The sequence below is a fragment of the Lepisma saccharinum genome, chromosome 27 (genome assembly GCF_977018435.1).
Source record: "Lepisma saccharinum chromosome 27, izLepSacc3.1, whole genome shotgun sequence".
NCBI lineage: Eukaryota > Metazoa > Arthropoda > Insecta > Zygentoma > Lepismatidae > Lepisma > Lepisma saccharinum.
Window position 1 is genome coordinate 53,865,799 of NC_139255.1, and position 26,436 is coordinate 53,892,234.

Consider the following 26,436-nt stretch of genomic DNA (forward strand, 5'->3'; position numbering starts at 1 on the left):
AGATAATCTGTATATTCATGTAATAGACTTTGTCTTTATGAACCTCCTGCAAAATTAAGGGTTATTGTCGATTTTTTTTCTGACGCTGTTGCCACATTCAAAATTTACCTCAAAATGCTGAGAAAAAATGTAGCTGTAGCAAAATTTTCACTACTACTACAGGAATTTTGTAGCTTCGCTACCGCTACAACTACAATTTTCAAAATGTAGCGTCGCTACAGCTACAGCTACAAATGTTGTAGCTAGCTACTGTAGCGGCGCTACAAGTAGCGTGCTACTTCTGACCACTGGAAATAACACATTCTAATGTTAATTTTTAATGTTTCTGAAAGATGTGAGGTGCATTTTCCTACCCTGTTTTGTCACGAAATGATGCGAAATGAACTGCGAAATAGACTCTTAAACATGAAATTTAGAGTTTATTTACTGATGCGACACTTTCTCAAGTTTGAATTATCCTGTGAGTTATGCAATTCACAGAAAATTGATTAATTCTGCTGTAAATATTTGAGAAGCAAGAATGGATACCATTATACAGGAATAAACTTAATACTCTGGTAACTACAAAAATGTGCTATTGGAAGGTTTATGTTTATTTTGTAATAAGTACAGTTTTTAAATCAAATTTTGGATTATGTTCACAATTTTAAAACCAAAATGTCATTTTATATACTGTTTTTGATCCGTTTTTTTCACCACTATAAAACCAACATTTTATTTTATTTACCGCTTTTGAACCTGAAATTGACTGCCTTTGTACCGAAATTTTGCTTTTTTATTTACCAAAAATATATGTGGCTCTACCCATAACCAATTCCTTATTCATCAACAAGGTGATTAATGGTTTGTCATTGATTATCGTGAACAAGCTGTTGAACTTAGGCGTGTTCATCATCCTCAATGAATGTCGAACAGGCCCTGAACTGAGCCTATCAATCAAACACTCTGCAAACATTTTTGTAATCATTGCCAGGTACTCCATTCCACTTTTCCAAAGATTTGTACATAATTTGATGCATACTTGTTGTTCCTTCCTTGGATCCATCGCAAAACTAACGCACATTGCATACACGACTCCAAATAAAAGCCAGTCAGAACGTTCACCCCCTCTCCCCCTCTGCATGAAATTTTGTACACTGATTCTCAAGATACGCTGCCACCACCATCTATCGTTACATTGTGCTACTACAACTGCTGTCCAGGTGGCAGCACCAGTCCCTAAACATATGGTTAATACCTTGTGAAAACTACAGCACTAAATTTTGTAATAGAACATATAATAAAACATAATGCAACTTAAGAGAGACATAAATAATACATATTATCTTTTACCTTCATTTCTTGATCTGTCCCAATATCTGCATTCAAGAGTGGTATTTTAATTTTCATTGGTCTTGTCAGAGGGCCAGACACCATGACTAAGCCACCAGTGATAGGATTCACAAACTGGACCTCAAAGATACTGCTTAGCCTTTAAAAAATAAAGCAAAAAATGTATTGGTAACCATTCTAATTTATTTTCCCATGCACGCAGTTCCTTCAGTATATTCATTGTTTAAAGTGATAGTACACAATGAGTACTATCTGTTCAAAAGTACAAAAGCACCTTCATTTTTATTATTTCTTATACATCAAGGCCTTGAAGCAATACTTGTACATTCTAATATTTCAAAAGATTAGAAACGAATATTAAAATTTAATTACACTAAAATTATGTCAATCTTCCAGAGTTTTGCATAATACAGTAAAAACTGCATATCCTGGAACATCTATAAGAAGGAAACCTGTAAATACGGAAAAAAAAGTCTCCAGAAGGGACCTATTTTATACCTGAAAATGACCTGCTTAAGGCGGAAACCTCCTTAACGCGGAAATGGAACACCATTTAAAGACCAACGAGATGTTTTTATTCTCAGTAAGATGGAAATTTCTTCCTTTATTTTTTTCGCTCGCAAGAAAACAATGCAATACTGTAAGTGGAACACGCCTCTGTTGCCACTCACTTATCGGTAACATTGTCGATATGAAAGAATGAGCTACAATACTCATAGCTGTTACGATTCCGTTTCTTTCTTTCATCTCTTACCCTCCTTCTCCACCTTTCTTTGTCTATTTCTCCTCTGTTCTTTCGTCATCTTTCTATTTTTCTTGTTATCTCTCTTTGTTTCTGCTTCTTCACTTTTATCTCAATCTTTCTTCACCTCTCTTATTCCATCTTTCAATCTTTCTCTTTCCCTCTATGCACATCGCGCTACGACACCAGTGGTCCCGGGTTCGAATCCTGGCATGGGCATGGATGTTTGTGAGTGTCCATTTCACTTCGCTTTTTGTGCCACATCTGGTTAATTTGCGAAGATGGGGATGAGTGGTGATATGATGAAATTGATGAATGTATCGCATTTTTATTCATGTACGTGCATGCATTAGTACTCTACATTATAAGTAATGCGAAATGTAAATCTGTCTTTCTATTATATTATTTCCTGCAGCGCTCTATACTGTATTTAAAGTCAACCCTGTATAAGAAGGAAAACTGTTAAGGTGGAAAATTTTGTTCGGAACCATCATGTTCCCGGATAGACAGGTTTTACTGTATTTAGATATTGCCAATATGAAATTCTTATCAACATAGACAGGCATCAATTTAAAATTTACAAATACCAGTAAGCCATAATCCATCAAGTCAATAGTTTGTTTTGGTCTTATTTGGTTTATTTTACTTCACTTTTCTGCCACTTTTGGCTAATCGTGAAGATGAGGATGAGTAATGATATGATGAAATTGCTGACGGCACACTCACAAAGAACACCCATGGCCAGGCCCGGATTCAAAGCTCGTGGCATAATAGCATGCTGTGGTATCCACTCAGCCACGGATGCTGGCTCCAAAAATAAAAAGTACCAACAAATACAGTGGAAGCCTGATCTTACGTTCCCTGATTTTACATTTTTCCGCATTATACATTCAATATTCATGGTCCCAACATAGCAAAATGTCAACGTTTTCCTCGATTTTACATTTTCCCACATTTTAAGCTTCTTCAGCTTGGTTCCCGCAAAAACGTAGAATCGAGGTTTCACTGTATTCAGTAATTTATCTCCAAACAGTTACTCCAATTCTAATATCACTGATTCGACTATACAATTCAACCTTGACTACACATTTTTCTGGAACTAGTGGTAAAAGAGCTTATAATGCAGCAAAATGAATGATCTTGGATTTTTTTAAAAATCTTTTGGGTCCACCAAGGTAAAATGTAAAGTCTGTATTCCCCTGTACTGTTACAAGTTTTCCATTTCAACAACTGTTATGTCAAAATTGAATATCATTGCAGTTACCTTTGTTGGGCAGAATTGGTTCCGTCTGAAAAATAGTCTTCTGGAAAGATGCTGCTACTAATGCACACAGAGTCGCAGGGACTAGGACTGTCTTTGCATATCCAGTTGCCATACTTTTGGACAAGTGTTCCTCCCAAAACCATCTACAAAATCAAAGCAATTGTATAAAATTAAGTGATATGAATATTATTCACCTGGGATTACCAGGTTCAGTTGGCAACCTCCTCCCCAATGTAGACAATGTCTCAGTAAAACCAATTTGAAACAAAACTGTTACTGCCAACGATCACACCTCACTGAGTACACTACCACCCATCATTTCACTGAAGTTAAGCTGCATTGGGCCATGGCAGTGATTGGCCCATCCAAAAACACCAGGTTCTGTTGATATTCCTGTGGTGGTCTAGTCGGTAAGGGGTCTGACTGCCACACGGGAGACCTGAGTTCAATTCTAGAGGTGGAATTTTTTGGCCTTGTCCCTGAATTAAAGCAGCTCTGGGGCTCACCCAGCCTCAAATCAATGGGTACATGGGGTCAACCCTGGAGGCTAAAGGCAGCCACAGCATTGTGCTATTCCGTCTCCAAAATGTGAGAAAAATCGAGAATGTGTGGAACCCTACACTCTCATTCCCTAAATGTGCCTTAATGGCATGGTGCTATATGCACGTGGAACTTTATTTTAGCATGACCTAAGGCTAAAAAAAAAGTAGGTAAAGGTCGCTGTGCACACTGCATCCTGCCATGATGGCACATACAAGATCTCGGCCATTATTCGGCACAACATTTCAACAACGTAAATCCAGGTATCCATTTATTTGAGGCTAGATGAAGCCCATAGCGGCTTTAAGTAGGGACAAGGCCAGAAAACTTAGGTCACCCACCCAAGATCTCTCACGTGGCAGTCAGACACCCTACTGACTAGGCCAGCATGGCTCATACGACCCAAAAAAAGAGAAGGTAAAAAAGATCATCGCCAGCATCTTGAAGCAACCTAATGTTCCAGTGGTCTACATGGTTAAATAAAAGACCCACATATTATACAGGATTTGAACCCAGAGCCATTTCGCTTTGCAGTGCATTATTCTACCTGCATCCTTTTCCCAAAAGGAAAATGCAAATATTGATATCAGAGTAAAAAAAATAAAGAGAGAAGAAACATAGTAAAGAATGTAGATGTTAAAAATCCACATTTCCCAATGCTTTGGGGGTTTAAAGGCGGTCCCCTTGCAGCTCACCCTATCTCACTCAAATGTAATACCAGATAAGCCCTTTGAGGTATCCAGCTGCCAGTAAACTCAAAAGTTCTAATTTTACAGCAGTTTACATGATCAAAAACGCTCCTTAAAAACTTTTTATAATTGCAAGATATTTCTTTATCACATTGTAATTCAAGTGAAGCCATAAAATTACTGCACATTCTGCTTCAGCTGACAAAGATTTAAAAATATCAGAATTTGATGCACTCCAAATATGAAAAAAAATCAGTTTTTCCTCCAGCAATTTGAAAGCTATTCATTAATTTCGTCCAATTGCAACACCCAACCAATCCTCCATGTATCGAGCTCCTACAGAAATCCCTGCCCTAAATTTACAGCATATACAATGTTTGCAAGTTGACCCCCACTCTCCTAAAATATGCACTATTTTAAAGTTTTATTGAAAAACTAACTCAATTGTTTTTACAATTATTTGACTTGTACTTTTTTAAACTTTTTTAGCATTTATTATATTTTAAGCTTAAATCCTGTCCAAGTTTTATTTGAGTATCCTTTATGCACAGATAGGCTAAGCGGGACTGGACCTACAGTTTAATGTAGGATCCAAACCACAATGTGCCTCCACCAGGGAGTAACCCCCAGATCTGTTGATAACAAGGTGAGAGCAAAGCTCAAATCTTGTGCAGCGACCTGAGGAAGCTCCACAATATGGTGAAAGCTAAAGGGAGATATGGAAGTACATGCTAAAAGTGAATATTCCTTGTTATGCATTATGTAATAATAAACTTTCAATAGTGATGATATTCATACACGTTATACCATGCTTAATCAAAAATGCATTACGCAACATACTTACAGAACCAGGATCAATATGGTTTTTCGTCTTACGTGGGATTCCATCAGGTATATAGAAAACTGTATTAGATTTCCCTCTTAGTTTCGTTTGACGGACGCTGAAACTTACAACTGAAGATTCTATGAACGTAGCTGGGCTACTTGCAACTGTGCTCAAGCAAAGACTTCCCATGTACACGTGTACTTCACCCATCAGCTTCTTCTTCTCCTCCTCTGCTGTCTTGTTCTTGGAATGTATCAGCAGTTCAGACACTCTCAAAAGACTTGTAACCTGTAAAATATAAAATAAGTGAATATATTCATAGATATGTGACTTTTGATCTAAGGCTATACTTCAGAACATAGGTGTAACTTGACAGGGGCACTTGCACCCTAAAATTTTCAGGTTTATTACTTTTAAATACGGAGAAACTAGTACTCTTTTATCTACAAAGCTGTTTTTTTCTATTTCGATTAACTTCAGTGGCCACTGCCACCATCCTCGTTGGAACTTGCTGTACTGTTGCTTGGCGTGAGTCTTTTGTTTGTAGTTCTCTGGCTGCCGCTAGGTGCGCTGTTGTTAACTGTGCGACTGGGTCTGTGTCGTCTGCTATATCCGGGCGATAACTGTTGTAGTAGGGGAATCCAAGTGTGGTGCGCTTGCCTGCTATCGATGTTTAGTTCGTGCGGGAAGTGCATTATGGTGTGAGTTCCCTTGATTTTGGTGTCTACGAGCATGTGGGCAGTGTGTTTGACTTGAACCTTTTTGAATTTTATGGCTATTGTATTTGATATGTTTAGCAAGACCAGTAGTGGGTTGGGCTTTTTTCGCATCTGCTAGGTGCTGTTGGATTCTTCCATTGACAGCTCTGATGGACCTGCCGATGTAATGAGCCTTGCATTTACACTCTGCATCGTATACACCTGGGTTGTCAAGGGGGGAGAGGAAGTACCGTTTGTGTTTGTTCAGTTGATCGGCTATTTTGGAATTTGGTTTGTGCGCTACTTTGATGCCATATGGGTGAAGGGCTTTGGATATGCGGTTAGAAGTGGTGGGATGGTAGGGGAAGGCAAACAATTTATATTGGCCGCTGGAGGTTGATTGTGGCTGGGTTGCTTGCGGATGGGTTGATTGTGGTTGGTTAGGGTGTCTGACCTGTATTTCCGCTTTATTGCACCAAGTGGAAAGTTGTGCTTCAGTGTAGCCATGTTTCAGGGCTATTTCAGTGATGATGGCTATCTCCTCTCGTAGACCCTCTTCTCTGCAACAGTAGGAGAAGGCTCTTCGATGAAAGTTCAGCCACACATTGGCTTTTTGCTTGGGGGGATGGCTACAGAGAGCATGTATGTACTGGTTACCTGCATCCGGTTTTCTGTAGACAGTGGTTGTGAATTTGTTAAGTGCACGGCTGATGGTGATGTCCAGGAAGTTGATTTTACCATGTTCCTCTTGCTCTACGGTGAAGTTGAGCCTGGGGTGGTTGCTATTTAGCTTGTTCACTAGAAGGTTGAGTTCTTCTGCTTTTTCGTATACAACTATTGTGTCGTCCGCGTACCTTCCATATCGGATGTATTGTAGTTCTGGAGTGTGGACTATCTCTTTTTCAGCCAGGTGCATGACAATGTTGGCTAAAGGAGCTGATAGCAGATTGCCCATCGCAAGGCCCTCACATTGATTGTAGAATTTATCCTCAAACTGAAAGAAGTTGTGTTTTAGACAAACTTCCAATAGCCTGGTTATCTCTTGTACCTCTAGAGCAGGGATTCTGTTTGTTGTCAGGCATCTTTCAACTGAAAGCAGCACTAGGTCTATGGGGATTGAACTGTACATATCTACTATGTCAATGCTGGCTAATTTTGCACTGTCAGCTTGCACTATTGAAGTCACCAGATTTTTAGCATCGGCACTGTTGCGGAACACATATGTTAGTTCGTGGTTGAATTGAGATATTGTGTTTTTTAGCCAGTTTGTTAGGTGGACCGTGGGGTAATTGAAGCCAGCTATTATAAGGCGCACGGGGATTCCAGGTTTATAGGATGCAGAGTGTGAATGCAAGGCACATTACATCGGCAGGTCCATCAGATCTGTCAATGGAAGAATCCAACAGCACCTAGCAGATGCGAAAAAAGCCCAACCCACTACTGGTCTTGCTAAACATATCAAATACAATAGCCATAAAATTCAAAAAGGTTCAAGTCAAACACACTGCCCACATGCTCGTAGACACCAAAATCAAGGGAACTCACACCATAATGCACTTCCCGCACGAACTAAACATCGATAGCAGGCAAGCGCACCACACTTGGATTCCCCTACTACAACAGTTATCGCCTGGAAATAGGAGACGACACAGACCCAGTCGCACAGTTAACAACAGCACACTTAGCGGCAGCCAGAGAACTACAAACAAAAGATGCACGTCAAGCAACAGTACAGCAAGTTCCAACGAGGATGGTGGGTGGCTGTGGCCACTGAAATTAATCGAAAAAGAAAAAACAGCTTCGCGGATAAAAGTGAGTACCACTTTCTCCGTATTTATATACTACCGCGTGTCTCTTTTCCCAATTATGAATTCATTACTTTTGTTAACCTCCCAGGACCTGAGGAACAAAGTAACAACGAGTAACAGTTTTGATTTCGCAAAAGTTAACAGTTATTTATCAAATAATCCTGGATGCTGTGCTAAGCACAGGGGAACACTTTACTTTCTTTTACTTTTATTTGTATGGGAGAAAAACTTTTCAATTTACCCCCCCCCCCCCACCCTCTCCAAAACGTTAACCTTCATCAGTACGTATATATTTTTGTTGTATGATTTGTACACCTGGGTCAGGCACATCCTGTCATTTTGCATTGTCATAACAGTTGGGCTGAAAAGTTCGTAGGCTGACTCATAGATGGCGTTACTAGAATTAAATCCATGTGATTTTTACTTAGTACTAATCTTCAAAAGATACGTGTATAAATTTCACAGCTGCCGGATAATTAGTTCGTGAGATATAGCATTGTGAGTGAAGCAGCTTTTGTTATTGTGAAAAAATGGATAAAAAAGAATTTCGTGTGTTAATAAAGCATTGCTTTTTGGCGAAAAAAAATACTGTTGAAGCCAAGGCTTGGCTTGATAAACATTATTCGGACTCTGCACCAGGAAAATCAACCGTTGAGAAGTGGTTTGCTAAATTTAAACGAGGCGAAATGAGCATCGAAGACAATGCACGCAGTGGATGCCCCAAAGAGGCTGTTACCGACAAAAACATCAAAAAAGTCCACAAAATAATTTTAAATGATCGTAAAGTGAAGTTGATCGAGATAGCTGAGACTTTAAAAATATCAAAGGAACGTGTTGGACATATTGTGCATGAATATTTGAACATGCGAAAGCTGTGTGCAAAATGGGTGCCGCGCGTGCTCACAATCGACAATGCACCGTGTCACAAATCAATGAAAACGATGGCAAAATTATATGAATTAGACTACGAATTGCTTCCCCATCCACCATATTCTCCAGATCTGGCCCCCAATGACTTTTTCCTGTTTGCAGACCTTAAAAGAATGCTCGCTGGAAAGAAATTTAGCACTGATGAAGAGGTAATCGCCGAAACTGAGGCCTATTTTGAGGCTAAAGAGAAATCGTACTATAAAAATGGCATCGAAAAATTGTATGACCGTTATAATCGTTGTATCGCCCTCGAAGGCAACTATATTGAATAATAAAATCGAATTTTGTCAAAAAAATATTTTTTACTATGTTAGCCTACGAACTTTTCAGCCCAACTGTTAAATGAATATAAATGTCGAAAATGTGCTACGATACTGTTGAAATTGCAACAATGTTAATGCTGAGCATAAGGTTAGATTTCAGTACACAAAAAAAGTAACTTTCTCTGTACACCAGGATCTGACCGACCTTATGAGATGCGGCAGAAAGTTAAATTAATCACACTTGTTGTATTTCAAGCTGCAGCATACTGCACTCCTGTCTGCTAACACATGTGTCTCCAAACTGAATTTACACATAGACAAGAATGACCTGCATCGTCTATTCGCATGCATACAGAAAGATATTAATGATACAGGATCAGGGATCAGGTTAAGCCTCAAGTTCGATCCTACCCCATAAAAAATTAGGCCCCAAGCTACGACATTGCCTCAGAAGGTTAATGGTAATTCTTCCTCCAATGGGTGGCCTGTTGTCTGCTGGAAGGCATCACGCGAGTACTTCCATCCACTAAGAGGAGCACTGGGGACAGCACTTTCTTTGCTCTCTACCAGCAGAGTTTGGTGTTCCATTCATGGGGAGAATTTGAATGCTTGGTTGCCACAGAAAGGGGAGGTAAAGGCAACCAACACACACGGAGCATGTAATTCTGATGGTGATAGGAAAAGAATTTGCCCTCCAAGGAATTGAATGGCTCATTCATATTATTTGGTTCCCTTTTTTTGAGGACTCGTGCAACAGCACTCTCGGCCGCAATGTTTGCACCAAACATATGTTTGGCAACAATGGCCTGCAGACAACAGATCATCACTTGGCGAGAGCTGTATCAGGGTAAACCTTATGACATTGAAGACACATGTCCATATTTCCAGTTCCATATTAAACTGCAGAAAATTGGGACAGTAAGGAAACCTATCACAAAAATTTTCGCAACAGTGCAAATAATATGCATATCTCTTATCAGGAGCATTTACATATATTTTAAGGATGCGGCAGAGTAATCGGAACTCTAATGGTATCGCCCGATATAGGAATAACAGTAAAATTATCGACAATTTTACCAGTCTGATATTTCTGTCAATAGCCTGTTATTTATTACAAAATAAGACATCTTGTATTTTATATCAATAAAACTACATTTCTAGCTTTATGAAGCAAGCATCTAAATATTCAGTTTATTTGTCTAAGGCAAAACTTATTGTAATCACCTGGTTATGTGCATTAACAAAGCAGTTACTAATTAAGGTACTCACGTTTTCCGCGAAGCTGTTTTAAGTAATTTTCTATTAATTTCAGTAGCCACTGCACCATTCTCGTTGGAATTCGTTGTGTTGTTGCTTGGCACGTTTCTGTTGTTTTTTCCTAAATCACCGCTAGGTGTGCTGCTGTAGCCTGTATGTCTGCATATATGTCGTCTGCTGTTCACCGGTGTTAATTGCTGCCGTAACGGATGCCAGGCATGATGTGCCTGACCACTACCTATGTTGAGTTCATGGTTGTAGTACATGATGGCGTGTGTTTCTTTAATTTTTGTGTCTATGAGGGTGTGTGCTTTGTATTTGACATGTACTTTCTCAAATTTATGGTTGTGGAATTTGATATGCTTGGCAAGTCCGGTGGTGGGTTGGGCAGTTTTTGCATTTGATAGGTGCTGCTGAATTCTCTCACTGATGGGCCTGATGTAATGAGCCTTGCACTCGCATTCAGCATCATAGATGCCTGGATTGTTGAGGGGGGAAAGGAAGTACCGCTTATGTTTCTTTAGTTGGCGAGCTATTTTGGAGGTTGGTTTGTGTGCTATTTGGATGTTGTAGGGGCGGAGGGCTTTGATACGGCAGTTGGAGCAACCATCACGGAACTGGCACTAAAACATGGATATGCTGAATGTCAACTCTCCACATGGTGCAGCAAAGCTGAAATCCAAGTCAGACAACCTGCACCATCAACACAACCCGCTCCACCATCGCAACCAGATCCCAGTAAAAAAACCAAGTAGTTTGCCTTTCCCTACCATCCTACCACATCCAACCAACTTACCAAAGCCCTCCGCCACTACAACATCCAAATAGCACACAAACCAACCTCCAAAATAGCTGACCAACTAAACAAACAAACGGTACTTCTTTTCCCTCCCTCAACAATCCAGGTGTCTATGATGCTGAATGCGAGTGCAAGGCTCATTACATCAGGCCCATCAGTGAGAGAATTCAGCAGCACCTATCAAATGCAAAAACTGCCCAGCCCACCACCAGACTTGCCAAGCATATCAAATTCCACAACCATAAAATTGAGAAAGTACATGTCAAATACAAAGCGCACACCCTCCTAGGCACAAAAATTAAAGAAACACACACCATCATGTACTACAACCATGAACTCAACATAGATAGTGGTCAGGCACACCACGCCTGGCTTCCGTTACTGCAGCAATTAACACCGGCAATCAGTGGCGCAGGAACGTTTTTCATTTGGGGGGGTACAAAATTCAGTCTCCCATATATATATTTCTATTTCTATTTCTTCTCACACGGATGATGCTATAAATTAGCAAAAATTTTGAATCTTTCTACTGTCCGGTGAGTGTTTCCTTTTACCGTATTTGATTTTTACTTAGCCCTTTTGGCCCTCCTTGCTTTTATCCAAAAGGGCTAAGTAAAAATCAAATACGGTAAAAGGAAACACTCACCGGACAGTAGGAAAATTCAAAATTTTCGCTAATTTATAGCATCATCGGTGTGAGAAGAAACAGAAGACGGAATATATATATATATATATATACACTTCAATGGTAGTATATATAGGTATAAGGCATCGGAAATATTCCATTTTAGAACAGCACACGAATTTCCTATTTTTTTAAATTAAAAATTGGCTTAAATAATTTTTATTTCTTTGTTTTCCTTAGTATTTATGGTCATTTTAAAAACAGATTTTAACCAGATAACAATTCTGAAAAATATAAAGCTCTGGACCTTGTTCATGGGCTCATTTTGAATTTAACGAAACGGAATATCAGGACATTAAATTAGGCGATTTCACACAGGTAAAACAGCGCCAGCGAAAATGCAGGGGAAGCCAGGCCGGCTCGGTAGCTCAGTGGTAAAGCAATGGCACGGACTGCCAGAGACCCGGGTTCGAGTCCTGGTCGAGCCTGCATTTTTCGCTGAAAATCTACATGGAATATCAGGAGTTCGAAATGTGAAAATTGCAAACAAAGATACAGCTATTGATTTTTAATGCAGGGTGAGAGTAAAGGGGGTGAGGAGGATTCCCCCTTCTCCTCTATCTTCAGCTATCCCAACCAGGAATAATCGTCTCTCACCAACTGGATATAGAAACCATATTACTGAATATATCGTACTTATAGAGTTCACATCACTTCAGTTCATTTTAATTTTAAAGTCCAATAGCTAAGCATAAAAATATCTTTAAACAATTTATGGCAGATGTGTACCACATCCAATGCCTTTTAGAAGCCATGTATTCGGTATTTCCTCGGACATATATAGGGTGTTGTAATTTTTTTTAAAAATATTGAGTTGCGATGGTTCCCGATCAACTCGTAAGAGGTCTAAGTTTGGAATGTTTGTAAAACATTTGACAAAGCATTTATTTGTAACATAATTATTTGTACCTAAGACGTTCTTCAAGCACTGAAAATACTATCATTATATATACAAAACCGAAATACTTCAGATCTCAGAGCAAGCAAGGAAAGCCAAACGCTCGAAAGTTGTTTTATTTCTCTTTTCAATCTTCGGTGGATAATATGAAGAGTTGGCCAAGGTTTCTTTTCGTATTTAGTAGTATTAAATGCATATACATGCATGTTTTAAGGTGACTTGTCAATTCCTAGTTTCCGTGAAAAAGTTAACTTTAATGTAAGCAAAAGCATGTGCTCGTCACAGTTAAAGATTTTCGCATCTACAAAGAAAATCCAAAACACATTCCCACCTGGCCAGCCTCCATGGCAAAGTGATTAGCATAGCATTCTACGACGCCAGAGGTCCCCGGTTCGAATCCCGGCCTGGGCATGGGTGTTATTTGTGAGTGTTCCTTCATCAATTTCATCATACCATCACTCATCCTCATCTTCGCATTAGCCAGAAGTGGCTGAAATTTGAAGTAAAATAAACCAAATCACTCAATCAAACATTCCCATCTTGCTCAAAGACCTTGTGAATTCAATCAAAAATCTACCAATATCTACCAACCGAATGTGAAATGTCATAAACCTAACCTTAACTGATTAGAAAAATAATTTAGAAGTTTTAAACATACTTTTACATAATTTTTCATGCAGAAAAATTTGCAAAAAATTGAATGAAGTCTAGTCTAGATAACACAGTGGCCTTGACAAGCCAACTGGCAAACCATAGGACCTGCAGTGAGTGTCATTTATCCCGTGCATTCATTTGACTAATGTAATTTTCTTCCAGTTTGACTTTAGGGTTTAACTTCAAATTGCATTGTGTTTGTGTTGTATTCGATATCAAAATTAGATTTTAAGCGATTAATGTTCAATTCTAAGTACTATATCTAATACTTAGGTAAAAGTAAGTTATCATTCTCTGACAAAATCACAAATTGCACCCTGTTCTAATGTCTAGGAAAGGGGAACCTTTCATTTGACCTAGGAATGACATCGAGATGAGACGAGTCGAGAATTGTCACAGCCAACCGAACCACTGTGCCACATGCCTCCACAGGGTATCGAACCCAGGACCCCTTGATTACAAGGCGACGACGCTACCACTGCGCCATCGGGGAGGCCCTCCGGTGTGCTGAGGTCCTTCTTGTTCTTGTTTGTGCTTTTCTTTTGTTTCGGTGTCCAATCAGAAATTGTTAAAACTTATTCTATGTACTTTATATCCACTTCATGGGCTAATCGTAACTGAATCTGCAGTTTAAAGTGGAATCCAAAGCTCTGTGCATGTTGGACCCTTCAATTACAAGGCAAGATATCTCATCCTGACCCGCGAAATGTTTAGTATAAGCAACACGTACATTGTGTCACCACTCAAAGTTTCACAACGTATATGTCATTAAAGCAAAACTTTTCTTAATAACGTTTTTCTGCTTTATATCTTGTTTCGATGCTGTGAACCGTCGAAATACGGAATTATATTATAAATAGATTAAACCGGGCAGCACAGGCTCGCAATTATTACTAATGCATTAACTTTGCAATTACAGCAAACAAAATACACGACATTCTGAAAAAAAGAAGTCAATAAATTTAAACGCTTGGTATGTCTGAAAAGACACACAGTAATTTAAATTTATTTTTACCAATTTCTTCAAATATGATACCAGAGTTTCGAACGAGATCATCTCGGGCATCAAGTATCACCTCGCTTTGATTTTGCAGAGATTTATTTCAGTCTCGTTTCGAAATTTGAGAGTAAACACGGACTTTTCTTGTCTCGGTATCATCTCTATGTTCAAGAATCTCTTAATATATAGGTTTAAGTATAGTTTTCCCTCTTACAAAGTTATGAAGTACAGGAGTACATTGTACCCCCCAATGTCTCGTCTCATTTGTGTAAGTATTTCGTTTCGGAAAATTCCATTTGAAAAATTTAAAAGAAGAGGTCAGTCATATACTCTTCTGATGAAGATTTATATATTATCTTTCAATCGACACTACCACTTCTTTAGAAAAGTGTACCCCCCCCCTCCCCTTACGCAAAGGAGCATTCATCTGGAGCGTGATTTTCTGAGAGTAAACTTTATCTGATTCCATCGTTTCACAGAAATTTTACACAATTTTCATCTTAAAGAGGTTTCCAAAAACACAGGTCAATGAATAAACTACATAGTAGCAAGCACAATGTAGTAGAATAAGTTTACAATGGCTTGAATTTCTGTGGTAGCTAAGTAAGATAAATTAGATAATGCTTGTAAGTTATAAATAATATACTTAAACCTTTTTTATTGAGCGAATTGAAAATATGTTCCTTTAACAGTAGCACCTTGCGTCTGTCAAATTATCTAGGGGGGTACAACGGGATTTTCGGATTTAGGGGGGTACAGTACCCCTCTTCAAAAATTTGAGGGGGTACGATGTACCCCTGTACCCCCCCCCCCCCCGTTCCTGCGCCACTGACGGCAATTAACACCAGTGAACAGCAGACGACATATACACAGACATACAGGCGACAGCAGCACACCTAGTGGCAATTTAGGAAAAAACAACAGAAACGCGTCAAGCAACAACACAACAAATTCCAACGACGATGGTGGCAGTGGCTACCGAAATTAATAGAAAAATAATGTAAAACAGCTTCACGGAAAACGTGAGTACCTTAATTATCTATTACTGCATCTCTTATTCCCATAGTATGAATAAGCAGTTACTTTACCAGAAAGATTCTTCATGGAACATTTGCAGCTTTATTTTAGATTGGCATCATTGAATTTTGTATTGATATTAGCAAAAGTTTCATAAAGATCCATCTTTAATATGAGTCAATGTTTCACTGAAATATCTGCCTGGAATAACTTAACCTTCTTCAACAAAATAAGAAAAAGAAGAAATTCTATCAGAGAATCAACTGATAACAAAATTTATAGCATGTGACAATGCATTTTAGTTTAATCACCTGATGGCAACTGTTTTTCATTTGAAATACTATATTTTCCAGCAAAGAAAAACATATGCCAGTAATAGTTCACTCTAATCAACTTACGATTCATTCTTCGATTCAGTTTTTGTTCGCAATCGATTTCGCCACCTGTTTTGGTAGCTTCGTCAGACATGTACTCAGTACATGAAAAAAATAATAATCTCCATTTAACTGTCAAACAGATATCTTTAGATACAATATATGTGTGAGAAATACAAATAGAACACACAGTAAGTTTTATAATAAATTTGATGGTACAAAGTGCTGACTTTGCATAATTAAAAATCTGCTCATTCCCTCTTGGAAATTGACTATCATGAAATATAGAGAAAAATCTAGCAAAAGACATACCTTAAGGTAAGCTACCCATTATTGCTTTAAATAATAATGACAATTATGGTGCTTCCATGATAGAAACGTTGTCACCTACCTCCTCGATTGTCATTGGCTTCAAGGAATCAGACTTGGAACCCAGAGCATCACGCTTCTCTCTGTGTGTGTGCAGAGCTACAGGATGTCCGAAAAGCTGAGAGTGGTGTGAAGTCAGAGCAGACTTTTTCTTCCTTACAATGCTGACGCTTCTCTTCCTCAGACGGAGCATTCTGGCTTGAACTATTTTCCTGTACCTCATTGTTTCTCCTGCTGAGGAAATGGAACTTCATATTAGGGATGGGGCAGACTGCTGGGTAGTGTACTAGTGTTGGGTGATATATTGTCCAGACAATACATCACAATATTGAAAAAAATATCATTCAGACAATATCAACTAGACTATCATCACGATATTTTGGCGATATATATCATGTCGGCAATATATCATCACGATATTCTTTTGATATACAGTGCCTTTCACAGTCGAGTCTTCTGCGGAGCGGCTGCTATTACATCAGGCAGCGAGAGTGCGACTGCCGGTAAACTGGATGCTACATCCACGTAAATGAAACCGCTAGCTATGTAATGAAATAAACTCGTGCAAATACACGGATAGTTAAAATTAAAAAGACCATGTCGTATCACGCCGCAGACGTGAATCGAACCTAGGACCCGGGTATCATAAATAAATAAGCTAATCACGTTATAAAAAGGGTCCCGCTGAAGCATTGAAAAAGAGCTTCTTAAAAGCTCATCGCGACAGCGTCCTTCAGCGGAGTTGGAAAAACTCCGCTGACATTGCATTAGAAATGAAATCAGGAATCAGCGTTCTTCCTCAGGATTGCCGTTGCGAGAGGACGCGATCGAAGCAACCGTCGTAACGGCCGATAGTTCGAATTTCACATAAATAGGTCGTGTGAGAAAATCTCAGTCTTAGTTGTCTTCCGTTTTTCGCCAGAGAAGTAGTTGTTACAAAAGAAATCCGTTGCTAGTTGTTTGCAGTTTACGCGAGAGAGCTCCACAGGCATCGTAAGTTCAGAAAAAGGAGCGAGCGAACGGTCGGGAAGTTAAAGTTATCGTTAGAATATCGGTCGGCGAAAGTACAGAGTTTGGAGCCCGGAGTTGCTCCCTCGTCCGTTTTCTTTCAGAGTAGGACCTCGTCGATCCAAGGACCAGCGGAGAAGAGATCGCCGTAGAACTCCAGGTAACGAACATTCCTTGTCTTTCCTTCCCCTGCCTGTTCAGTCAAAGGTAGTGTTTAAATATATGTCCGTGTGTTCTTATTTACGGGGCTAGTCCCCTTGTAGTTTAGTGTCGACGTGCTCTCCAGAGCTACCCACTTCCTTTTACAACGTTCCTCTCGCCTAACAAGCGAGTGGCTAAAGGCTGTCATAGCCTATCTACGATCCCCGCTCTTAGACTTTATACGATGTATCTTGTTACAAGAGGTGTTGGAAATGATGTCCTCCTACTTCCACACATGTAAGGCATTTTTGGAAGGAAATTTTCACTAACACATATCAGTGTCTCTTCCAAAATTGCTTCAATTCTCCTAATGTATGGATTCAGCTTTAAGAGGTTGGTAGCTCGTCATGCAGACATCACGCAAATGTCTGTTTCTTGTGCAAGGCACTGGAGGGATTTTTGAAAAGTGTGTTCCAATCGTGCTCCAACATCGTCTCCCCAGTAAGCACATGCCGTTTCTCCTTCGCTTCTTATTAAGAACAGACCCTGTTTCTCTAATTCTCAAACATCGACTCTGTGTGGAACAGGAACATCTGGGAATTCTGCTGCCAGATGTCTTCTGACTTCCCTAAAAGAATTCATAATGACGTGAGAGTTGTACATAAAAATGTGTTGTTTTAAATTGTAGGTGGCATTATTAGACAGCAGAAAAGCACCAGTAATACGTAGTAACACTTGTAAACACCTGAACACTCCACAAACACGTGCAAACTGGACACCCGCTATTTGGATACTGAAGTACTGACACGTTCTGTGCCAAGGTCAGCGTACAGTGTGGATCTAAATGCTGGCAGATGCCCACCCACCGCCCGGTGTGTTAGCCGCCGCTTTACGGAAGACTCGACAGTGAAAGGTACTGTATATCGTGTCGGCAATATATCGGAATGATATTTTGTGATATATATATCATGTTGGAGATATACAGGGTGTCCCAGAAGTCTTCTCCTGATTACAAACTTTATTCATATCCACTATATGCAAGGTACAGATGTGAAAGTGGTGCCAAAATGTTGGAAAACTAACCAAGTTTTTTTGTTGCAGTTTTGAGTAAAGTGGCTGTAGTGTAGCAGTGTCAGTGCCCAGAAATCCGGAAATGTTCACAAATCAGGAAAAAGCTCAGCATGTCCTCTGGTATCACGAGACCCGGTCACCAATAACAGTGCAGAGGAACTTTCAAATGTACAGAATTCTTTCGTCTAGAATATCTGCCATCAATAAGTTGGTATTTAAAAAATTGAATTTATCTTCATTCCCAAATCCTGTCAAGTCCAAGAAACATTGTATGGAAAGATGCCTATCGATGTCAAGAGCATTAATTCCACATTCCTTGGCACTGACACTGCTACACTATAGCCACATTACTGAAACCTGCAACAAATAAACTTGGTTAGTTTTCCAACATTTTGGCACCACTTTCACATCTCTACATTGCATACATCAGATATGAATAAAGTTTGTAATCAGGGAAAGACTTCTGGGACACCGATATATCATGTTGGAGATATATATCATGTTGTGATATATATCATGTTGGTGATATATATTCACGATATTTGGCAATATTATCACGTTGACAATATATCATATTTTAGCAATATATATCATGTCAGCGATATATCAACATAATATTTTGGCGATATATATTGTGTTGGTGATACATCATCGCAATATTTTAGTGATATATATTGTGTCAATGATATATTGTCACAATATTTGGCAATATGTCATAGAGACGATATATCGCAGATATCACGAATCGGAAAAAATATCATATAGTCTGTGACGATAGCGATATCAAATTTCCAATATCGTCCATCCCTATACTTTACCCATATTGGCCAATATAGGCACGTAAGAACACACTATAGTGACACAACAAACTAAGTTGTAAAACCTGACACTTTGAGACAGATACAAAAAAATTAAGAGAAATACTAAGGTTAATATAGAAATATCTACTATAAATGTTATCTCCTAACTTACCATTTCCACTAATCAGACTCAATATCTTGTCTTTGAAATCCTTAAGATCCTGGAGCGTTTGTTCAGAAACTGGTACCTTTAATCCCTCTAGAATGGAAAGGGCCATTTCCAGGAAATTCAGACTTTCTGTCATGGCTTGGGGAGTCTTTCCTAGGCTGGAATAATAATTATATTGAGAAGAAATATAAATAAAGGTTCACATTCATATATTAACCCTTAAATGCATGAATTATTTTTTGTCAATTTATTTCTTCTTGTTATGTACTAATAAGCAATTCTGAATCATTTTTTGAAAATTTTCATTCTCCCTTTTCGAATTATGCCCCGTTTCCAAATGGTAACTATGCGTTCACCCCTACAAATTGATTTATTTTTGAAAACTTTGAAATTTCTGAATTAACCTTAAAATTATTTTCAAAATTTGTTTATTGTTTATTTAATACAAATATTATAGATCAATTGTACATTAATCTCACATTTTCTGAGCTAAAGACACCCAGATAACTATTTAGTACATAATGATTACTCTATATTCAGATATTGTACATCACTCTTGAATATTCACTTGTCATAGAAACTTTGAATTGATGTTTTATGCACAGAATAGCTAATCGGGAATGGACGTAGAGTTTAAAGTGGGATCGGAACCACTGTGACATGTACCTCCATTGTGTATCGAACCCAGGACCCCTTGATTACAACGTGAAGTCCAACCACATATTTGGCATGTCCAATGCGAATGCAACTGGTAGATCACCAGCATAGGACACATCTTTCAAAACCTTCCTTTGTATTGTAGTGGGATGCAACACGAAATTATGCCACATAGTTTTGAGCGATTTCAATCCAAATCCAAGGTGGGAGAATTTTTGCCTCAAATTCTTGTAGAATATGCATAAGCGGGGCTGCAGTCTTGCTAAATTTGATTTCAATGTCAGTGAAATCTTCTTATACTCTTGCCTGGATGGATGCCAAAACGAATGAGGCATCCACGGAAGGTTTTCAAGTACCAGGCAGGCTTTGTAACCAAATCATATAGGTTTACCTCTAATAAATAGCTTGCAGGAATGTTTTCCATAATACAGGATCACAGACTCAACAAAGCTGAACTACTGAACAGGCACAAAATGTTCCATGAAATGGTCATCTAATATTACTATTATTTTTATTATATTTATTATTATTAAAATAACAAATTATAAGCAATAGAAAAAAGAAACCATACAAAGACAACAAGAGGCTTTACAACTTAAATTTTATGGTTTACATACAATAATAATAGAATAAATGAAGTAATTGTTGAAAAGGCCTGTAGCTACTGAATCTGCATAGCGTAACCATATAACGCCACCGGTATGAGCAAAAATTGAACAAGAGATGCAAATTCTTGAACAGAAAACATCATTAGTTTTATATTACATGTGTTTACTAAATGCTGAAAACATTCAGAACTCCATAATGAAAGACAATCAGATAAAAAGACCATATTTAGTTCCTAGGATATGACATTTTGAATTAAAAAATCAGGTCAAAATAAATACATCCTCTCACAACAATGCCATTACCTTGACTGAAACTAACGGTCTCAAACACAAGCTTTATGCTTCCTAGGGCGACTTCTGGCACTAGATTTGCCTACACACACAATATAGACCCTAGCACCATATGGTAATGCTATGTGTTTAAGGGTTAATCTGTTGCATTGTAAAATCAATTTGTTACTAGGTGGCATTATGTCCCAGGTCTAGTGTAGGGCCATGTGGTACCCACTACATTTAGGGTCTATAAAAGTTACTTCAATTTCCACTCCTTTTAGGGTATATAAAAGTTACTTCAATTTGCACTACATTTAGGGTCTATAAAAGTTACTTCAATTTCCACTACATTTAGGGTCTATAAAAGTTACTTCAATTTCCACTACATTTAGTCTATAAAAGTTACTTCAATTTCCACTACATTTAGGGTCTATAAAAGTTACTTCAATTTCCACTACATTTAGGGTCTATAAAAGTTACTTCAATTTCCACTACATTTAGTCTATAAAAGTTACTTCAATTTCCACTACATTTAGGGTCTATAAAAGTTACTTCAATTTCCACTACATTTAGTGTCTATAAAAGTTACTTCAATTTCCACTAAATTTAGGGTCTATAAAAGTTACTTCAATTTCCACTACATTTAGGGTCTATAAAAGTTACTTCAATTTCCACTACATTTAGGGTCTATAAAAGTTACTTCAATTTCCACTACATTTAGGGTCTATAAAAGTTACTTCAATTTCCACTACATTTAGGGTCTATAAAAGTTACTTCAATTTCCACTACATTTAGGATCTATAAAGGTTACTTCAACTTAACTTTCATAATTCAAAATGGTCAAGCAATAATGAAGACACAAGCTTTACTTTGAAGCATAATATCTTGTGTTAAGTGCATGTGGTACCAACTACATTTAGGGTCTATAAAAGTTACTTCAATTTCCACTCCTTTTAGGGTCTATAAAAGTTACTTCAATTTCCACTACATTTAGGGTCTATAAAAGTTACTTCAATTTCCACTACATTTAGGGTCTATAAAAGTTACTTCAATTTCCACTACATTTAGGGTTTATAAAAGTTACTTCAATTTCCACTACATTTAGGGTCTATAAAAGTTACTTCAATTTCCACTAAATTTAGGGTCTATAAAAGTTACTTCAATTTCCACTCCATTTAGGGTCTATAAAAGTTACTTCAATTTCCACTACATTTAGGGTCTATAAAAGTTACTTCAATTTCCACTCCATTTAGGGTCTATAAAAGTTACTTCAATTTCCACTACATTTAGGGTCTATAAAAGTTACTTCAATTTCCACTACATTTAGGGTCTATAAAAGTTACTTCAATTTCCACTACATTTAGGATCTATAAAGGTTACTTCAACTTAACTTTCATAATTCAAAATGGTCAAGCAATAATGAAGACACAAGCTTTACTTTGAAGCATAATATCTTGTGTTAAGTGCATAAGTCATACTTGCAAGTGAAATAAGTGAATGCGAATATGACAGAGATCGTTCATTTTTAATGATAGCATTGGTGAGAGTATATAAGTAGTAACCTTTTTCAACACATTCAGTTCATTAGAAAACAATAAGCGTGGCCAGCAAAGTAATTTACTCAGTTTACAGCTACCTGCTAACCAATCAGTCTTTTCATATTGATGAACATTAAAATAGCAAAATTATTCCCTTTCTTTTCTGTATGTAAACATTTCAAGTTTGGAACTGCTAAAACAGATCTCCCTTCATTTATAATATCACGTTTCTCACCGAAAGTGATGGTTTCTTCAACACATTATCCATTAAACATGCATTTTCTGCCATAGCAGCACAGTATTTTTCAATATCAACACAGAGAAAAATACATAAAAAAGCACATAGTATCATGGCACATTTAGAGTAGAATGCGGTATTAACTGGTGTATGGAATGCATTCAGTGGCAGTGCACAGTGATTCCAAATGCAGCTGACCAATGCCACAGGTGAAGTCTTTTCGTACGCTCACTGCAGGGCCAGGCTGCTGTACGTTTGGGGAATAACTGATTGTACAGTTCCTGAGCACCTTTTAAGCCATGTGAGCCATTATGGAAAATGAAAAAGGCATGGATGGAAATGTTTTATTCGTATCACTCGCACATGTTACAATTACACACACATCTGTTATGTTATCTGGGTACGCGCAGCAGACCTAGTCTACTCAGAATGCACACTTCTTGTCTAGTGGATCTATGTGATGAAATTTGAGTTTGGATCTTTCATTTTACATGCCAATTCTCTATCATCAAGCTAGTCATGTGACAAGCAAATTTATCTGTTTATTGTGAAAATAGTCCTCTTCAATACTCCAACGACCTAATCTATATTTCTTTCTAAGCTGCATTTGAGTTTTTGTTTTAAGTCCACTTTGTGCACAGGAAGGCTAATCAGGACTGGACTTACAGTTTAAAGTGGGATCCAAAGCACCATGTGCCTCCATCGGGTTTTGAACTCGCCTTTCTAAGCTGCCTCTGTGGTCAACTGCATTGCTACCAAAAGTTCCAGATCTAAGTCCCAACCTTGTCATGGATGCTACTTTGTGGGTGACGCTTCATCAATTATATTTAATCATCATCGAACATAATTTGTCTACAGGGAATGCAAAATAAAAAATATGCAAATAGTTCTTTCCATTACTACGAGCAGGAACAAACCACAAAAATTACTGAAACAGACATATTGCTTTGTTCATGGTGGGCAATTGCATTTTTTAATATTGTGTAGCTGATGCTCCATTTTTCTGTGTTACAAATTGCAGGACTGCACAAGAACAAATTGGAGAATGCCTAAACAATGCCAAAAAAAGAGTTCCCAAGACCTGGCCTCTCACAACACCCCAATACCACAAAGTATTCCATTTCCTCCACATCCAAAATGGCTCCCTCATGGAGAACATCATCAAAAAATGCATGCTGTCATCCAGCACAAACCAACGCTAAACTCAGACAACGGACAAGCACACCCCGTACTTCAAAAAATCCCAGACTGGAAGAACAAATGCAGACCTCCCTCACTATTCCCTATCACTAGAGGCACATATTTTTGGTAAAATTTTGGTGTTGTAGCGGTGAAAATATGATAAAAAGCAGTATACAAAATGACATTTAGGTTTGAAATTGTGACTATAATCCTAATTTTGATATAAGAACAGCACTTTGTACACAAAATAAACATATCCCTTCTAATAGCACATTTATGTAGTTACCAGAGTATTAAGTTTATTCCTGCATAAAGGGGTACATTTTTGCTTCTCAAATAATTACAGCAGAATTAATCAATTTTTTGTTAATTGCATAACCCACAGGATAATTCAAACTTCAGAAAGTGTCGCGTTGGTAAATAAACTCTAAATTTCATGTTTAAGAGTCTATTTTGCATTTTGCAGTTCATTTCGCATCATTTCGTGACAACACATGATAAGAAAATGCACCTCACAACTTTCAGAAACTAAAAAAATTAACATTACAATGTGTTATTTCACATTTCGTGTTTTCGTCAAAAACGAAATATTCATGCCTCTACCTATCACCTACACTAAAAATGCACACCATGCTGCGATGAACAGCACACTGCAGCAGACAGCCAGCCTGCCAACCACCACGGTCTGGCACCACCAGACGAAGGAAACAACAAGAACTGCCAGCATTGATTGATTGATTTGGTGTTTTAAGTCCACTTTATGCACAGTAAGGCTAAACGGGACTGGACCTACAATTTAAAGTGGGATCCGAACCACTATGTGCCTCCACCAGGAATCAAACCCGGGACCCCTTGATTTCAAGGCGAGGACGCTACCACTGCACCATCGGGGAGGCCAAGAACTGCCAGCAGAAAGCACAGCAGGTGGCTCAAGCCAAGAACACCGACCAGCCCTGCCAGATGGGAGAAATTGTAACTATCGCCACCTAGGAACGAAGAAAGCAGTGACCATCACCATCCAGATGCCATAACCTCAGTTAATGAAGGGAGTGACGCTTCAAAGTTAATTGGAAAACCAATTAAATTTGCAACATGTAAATATGGAACGTCGCCTATAAATTATTACTTTAAATTGAAGCTTTATTTTTTTATGGCAACCTGTAATTTTCACATCTATGGTGAGTCAGTCCATGTGGGGACTGTTTTACTGAACTGAATTGTTACAATTTTCAGATATCAGTATTGATGGGAATTTGTAAGGAGAGGAAATACTGCATATTTTGTTTTTGACAGAAACACGAAATGTGAAATAACACACTGTAATGTTCATTTTTAATGTTTTTGAAAGGTGTGAGGTGCATTTTCTTACCATGTTTTGCCATGAAATGATGCGAAATGAGCTGCGAAATAAACTTAAACACGAAATTGAGAGTTTATTTACGAACACAACACTTTCTGAAGTCTGAATTATCCTGTGGGTTAAAAAATCATGGAACTTGATTAATTCTGCTGTAAATATTTGAAAAGCAAAAATGGGCTCCTTTACATAGGAATAAACTTAATACTCAGACAACTAAATAAGTGTACTCTTATAAGGGAAATGCTTATTTTGTGAGGTAAGTGTAGTTTTTAAAATCAAATTTAGGATTGTATTCATCATTTTAACACGACTTTTGATCCCGAAATGCATGCAGTTTTTGCACCAGAATTGCAATCTTCTAGTCACCATAAATATGTGCTCTAGCTCAGCCTTAACTAGGATCAACATAACTCTTACGTTACCTTGCTTTCAAAGTTTTCATGGCATCCTGTATGCCACTCTCTACCAGCGAGGCCATGGTCTTGTAAAGTTCCTGGTCTGGATACTCTTTCAAAGTCTGGAGAGTTATGTAAGCCAAGCCTAAGGCCTCAACATACTCTTGCGTGGAAAGAAGACTTGCAAATCTCTTTCCTATTTCCCTAGAAAGTAAAGTTTATTGGTAAAACAACATTCTCTTAGAAAACTGTATAATTTGTCACAACAGCAGACAGAGAAGAAACTGGCATCAAAATAAGAAATAGTTGCATTCATATGTAACAGAAATTTGCTATGAATTTGCTAAGAGTTCCAATACAATTATCATGATGACTCTTGGTGTCTTATATTCAGTGACAATGAAGAAGTATTAACAAATCTGAACTTACTCAATTTCTGCAGGGGTGATTTCACTCGGCATCTTAGTGGTAATAGGGTCTCCTTCCACAGATGCACAAGTCTTATGGACATCACACACTTTCAACACAGGTATTATAGTCGTGTCCCCATTAGTAGCTGAAAATAAATAAATAAATTATATATATATATATATATATGAATAGAATCAGAAAAGGTGCCAGAATGGCGGATAAATACAAATGATGAAGGAGACAGTAAACACTTACCACACGAAGAGAAATAATTCTATATTTCGCGATCTGAGTCGCATTTTCAAGATAGAAGGAAAAAAGATCGTCGTCACTTGGAGAAGAGGCACAGGATACTGACTGTAGAGTCTCTACGATCAGTGTTGCCAGAAACAGATGATAGATAACGAAAAGTACTTTAACCAGTGTTTACTGTAAGGTGG

General features: G+C 38.1%; 1 protein-coding gene across 3 annotated transcripts in view; it reads right to left on the minus strand.

Moving 5' to 3' along the window:
- The window catches only part of LOC145980294 (uncharacterized), a 224,749-nt gene that overhangs the window by 30,119 nt on the left and 168,194 nt on the right, over positions 1-26,436 (minus strand). For all 3 annotated transcript variants that reach the window (XM_083113312.1, XM_083113313.1, XM_083113314.1), the window contains 7 exons: positions 26,015-26,141; positions 25,613-25,789; positions 19,338-19,492; positions 16,168-16,379; positions 5,412-5,681; positions 3,339-3,481; positions 1,333-1,471 (listed from right to left, as the gene is read on the minus strand). In XM_083113312.1, coding sequence (XP_082969438.1) covers positions 1,333-1,471; positions 3,339-3,481; positions 5,412-5,681; positions 16,168-16,379; positions 19,338-19,492; positions 25,613-25,789; positions 26,015-26,141 — 1,223 coding nt within the window. The remainder of the gene's footprint in view (positions 1-1,332; positions 1,472-3,338; positions 3,482-5,411; positions 5,682-16,167; positions 16,380-19,337; positions 19,493-25,612; positions 25,790-26,014; positions 26,142-26,436) is intronic.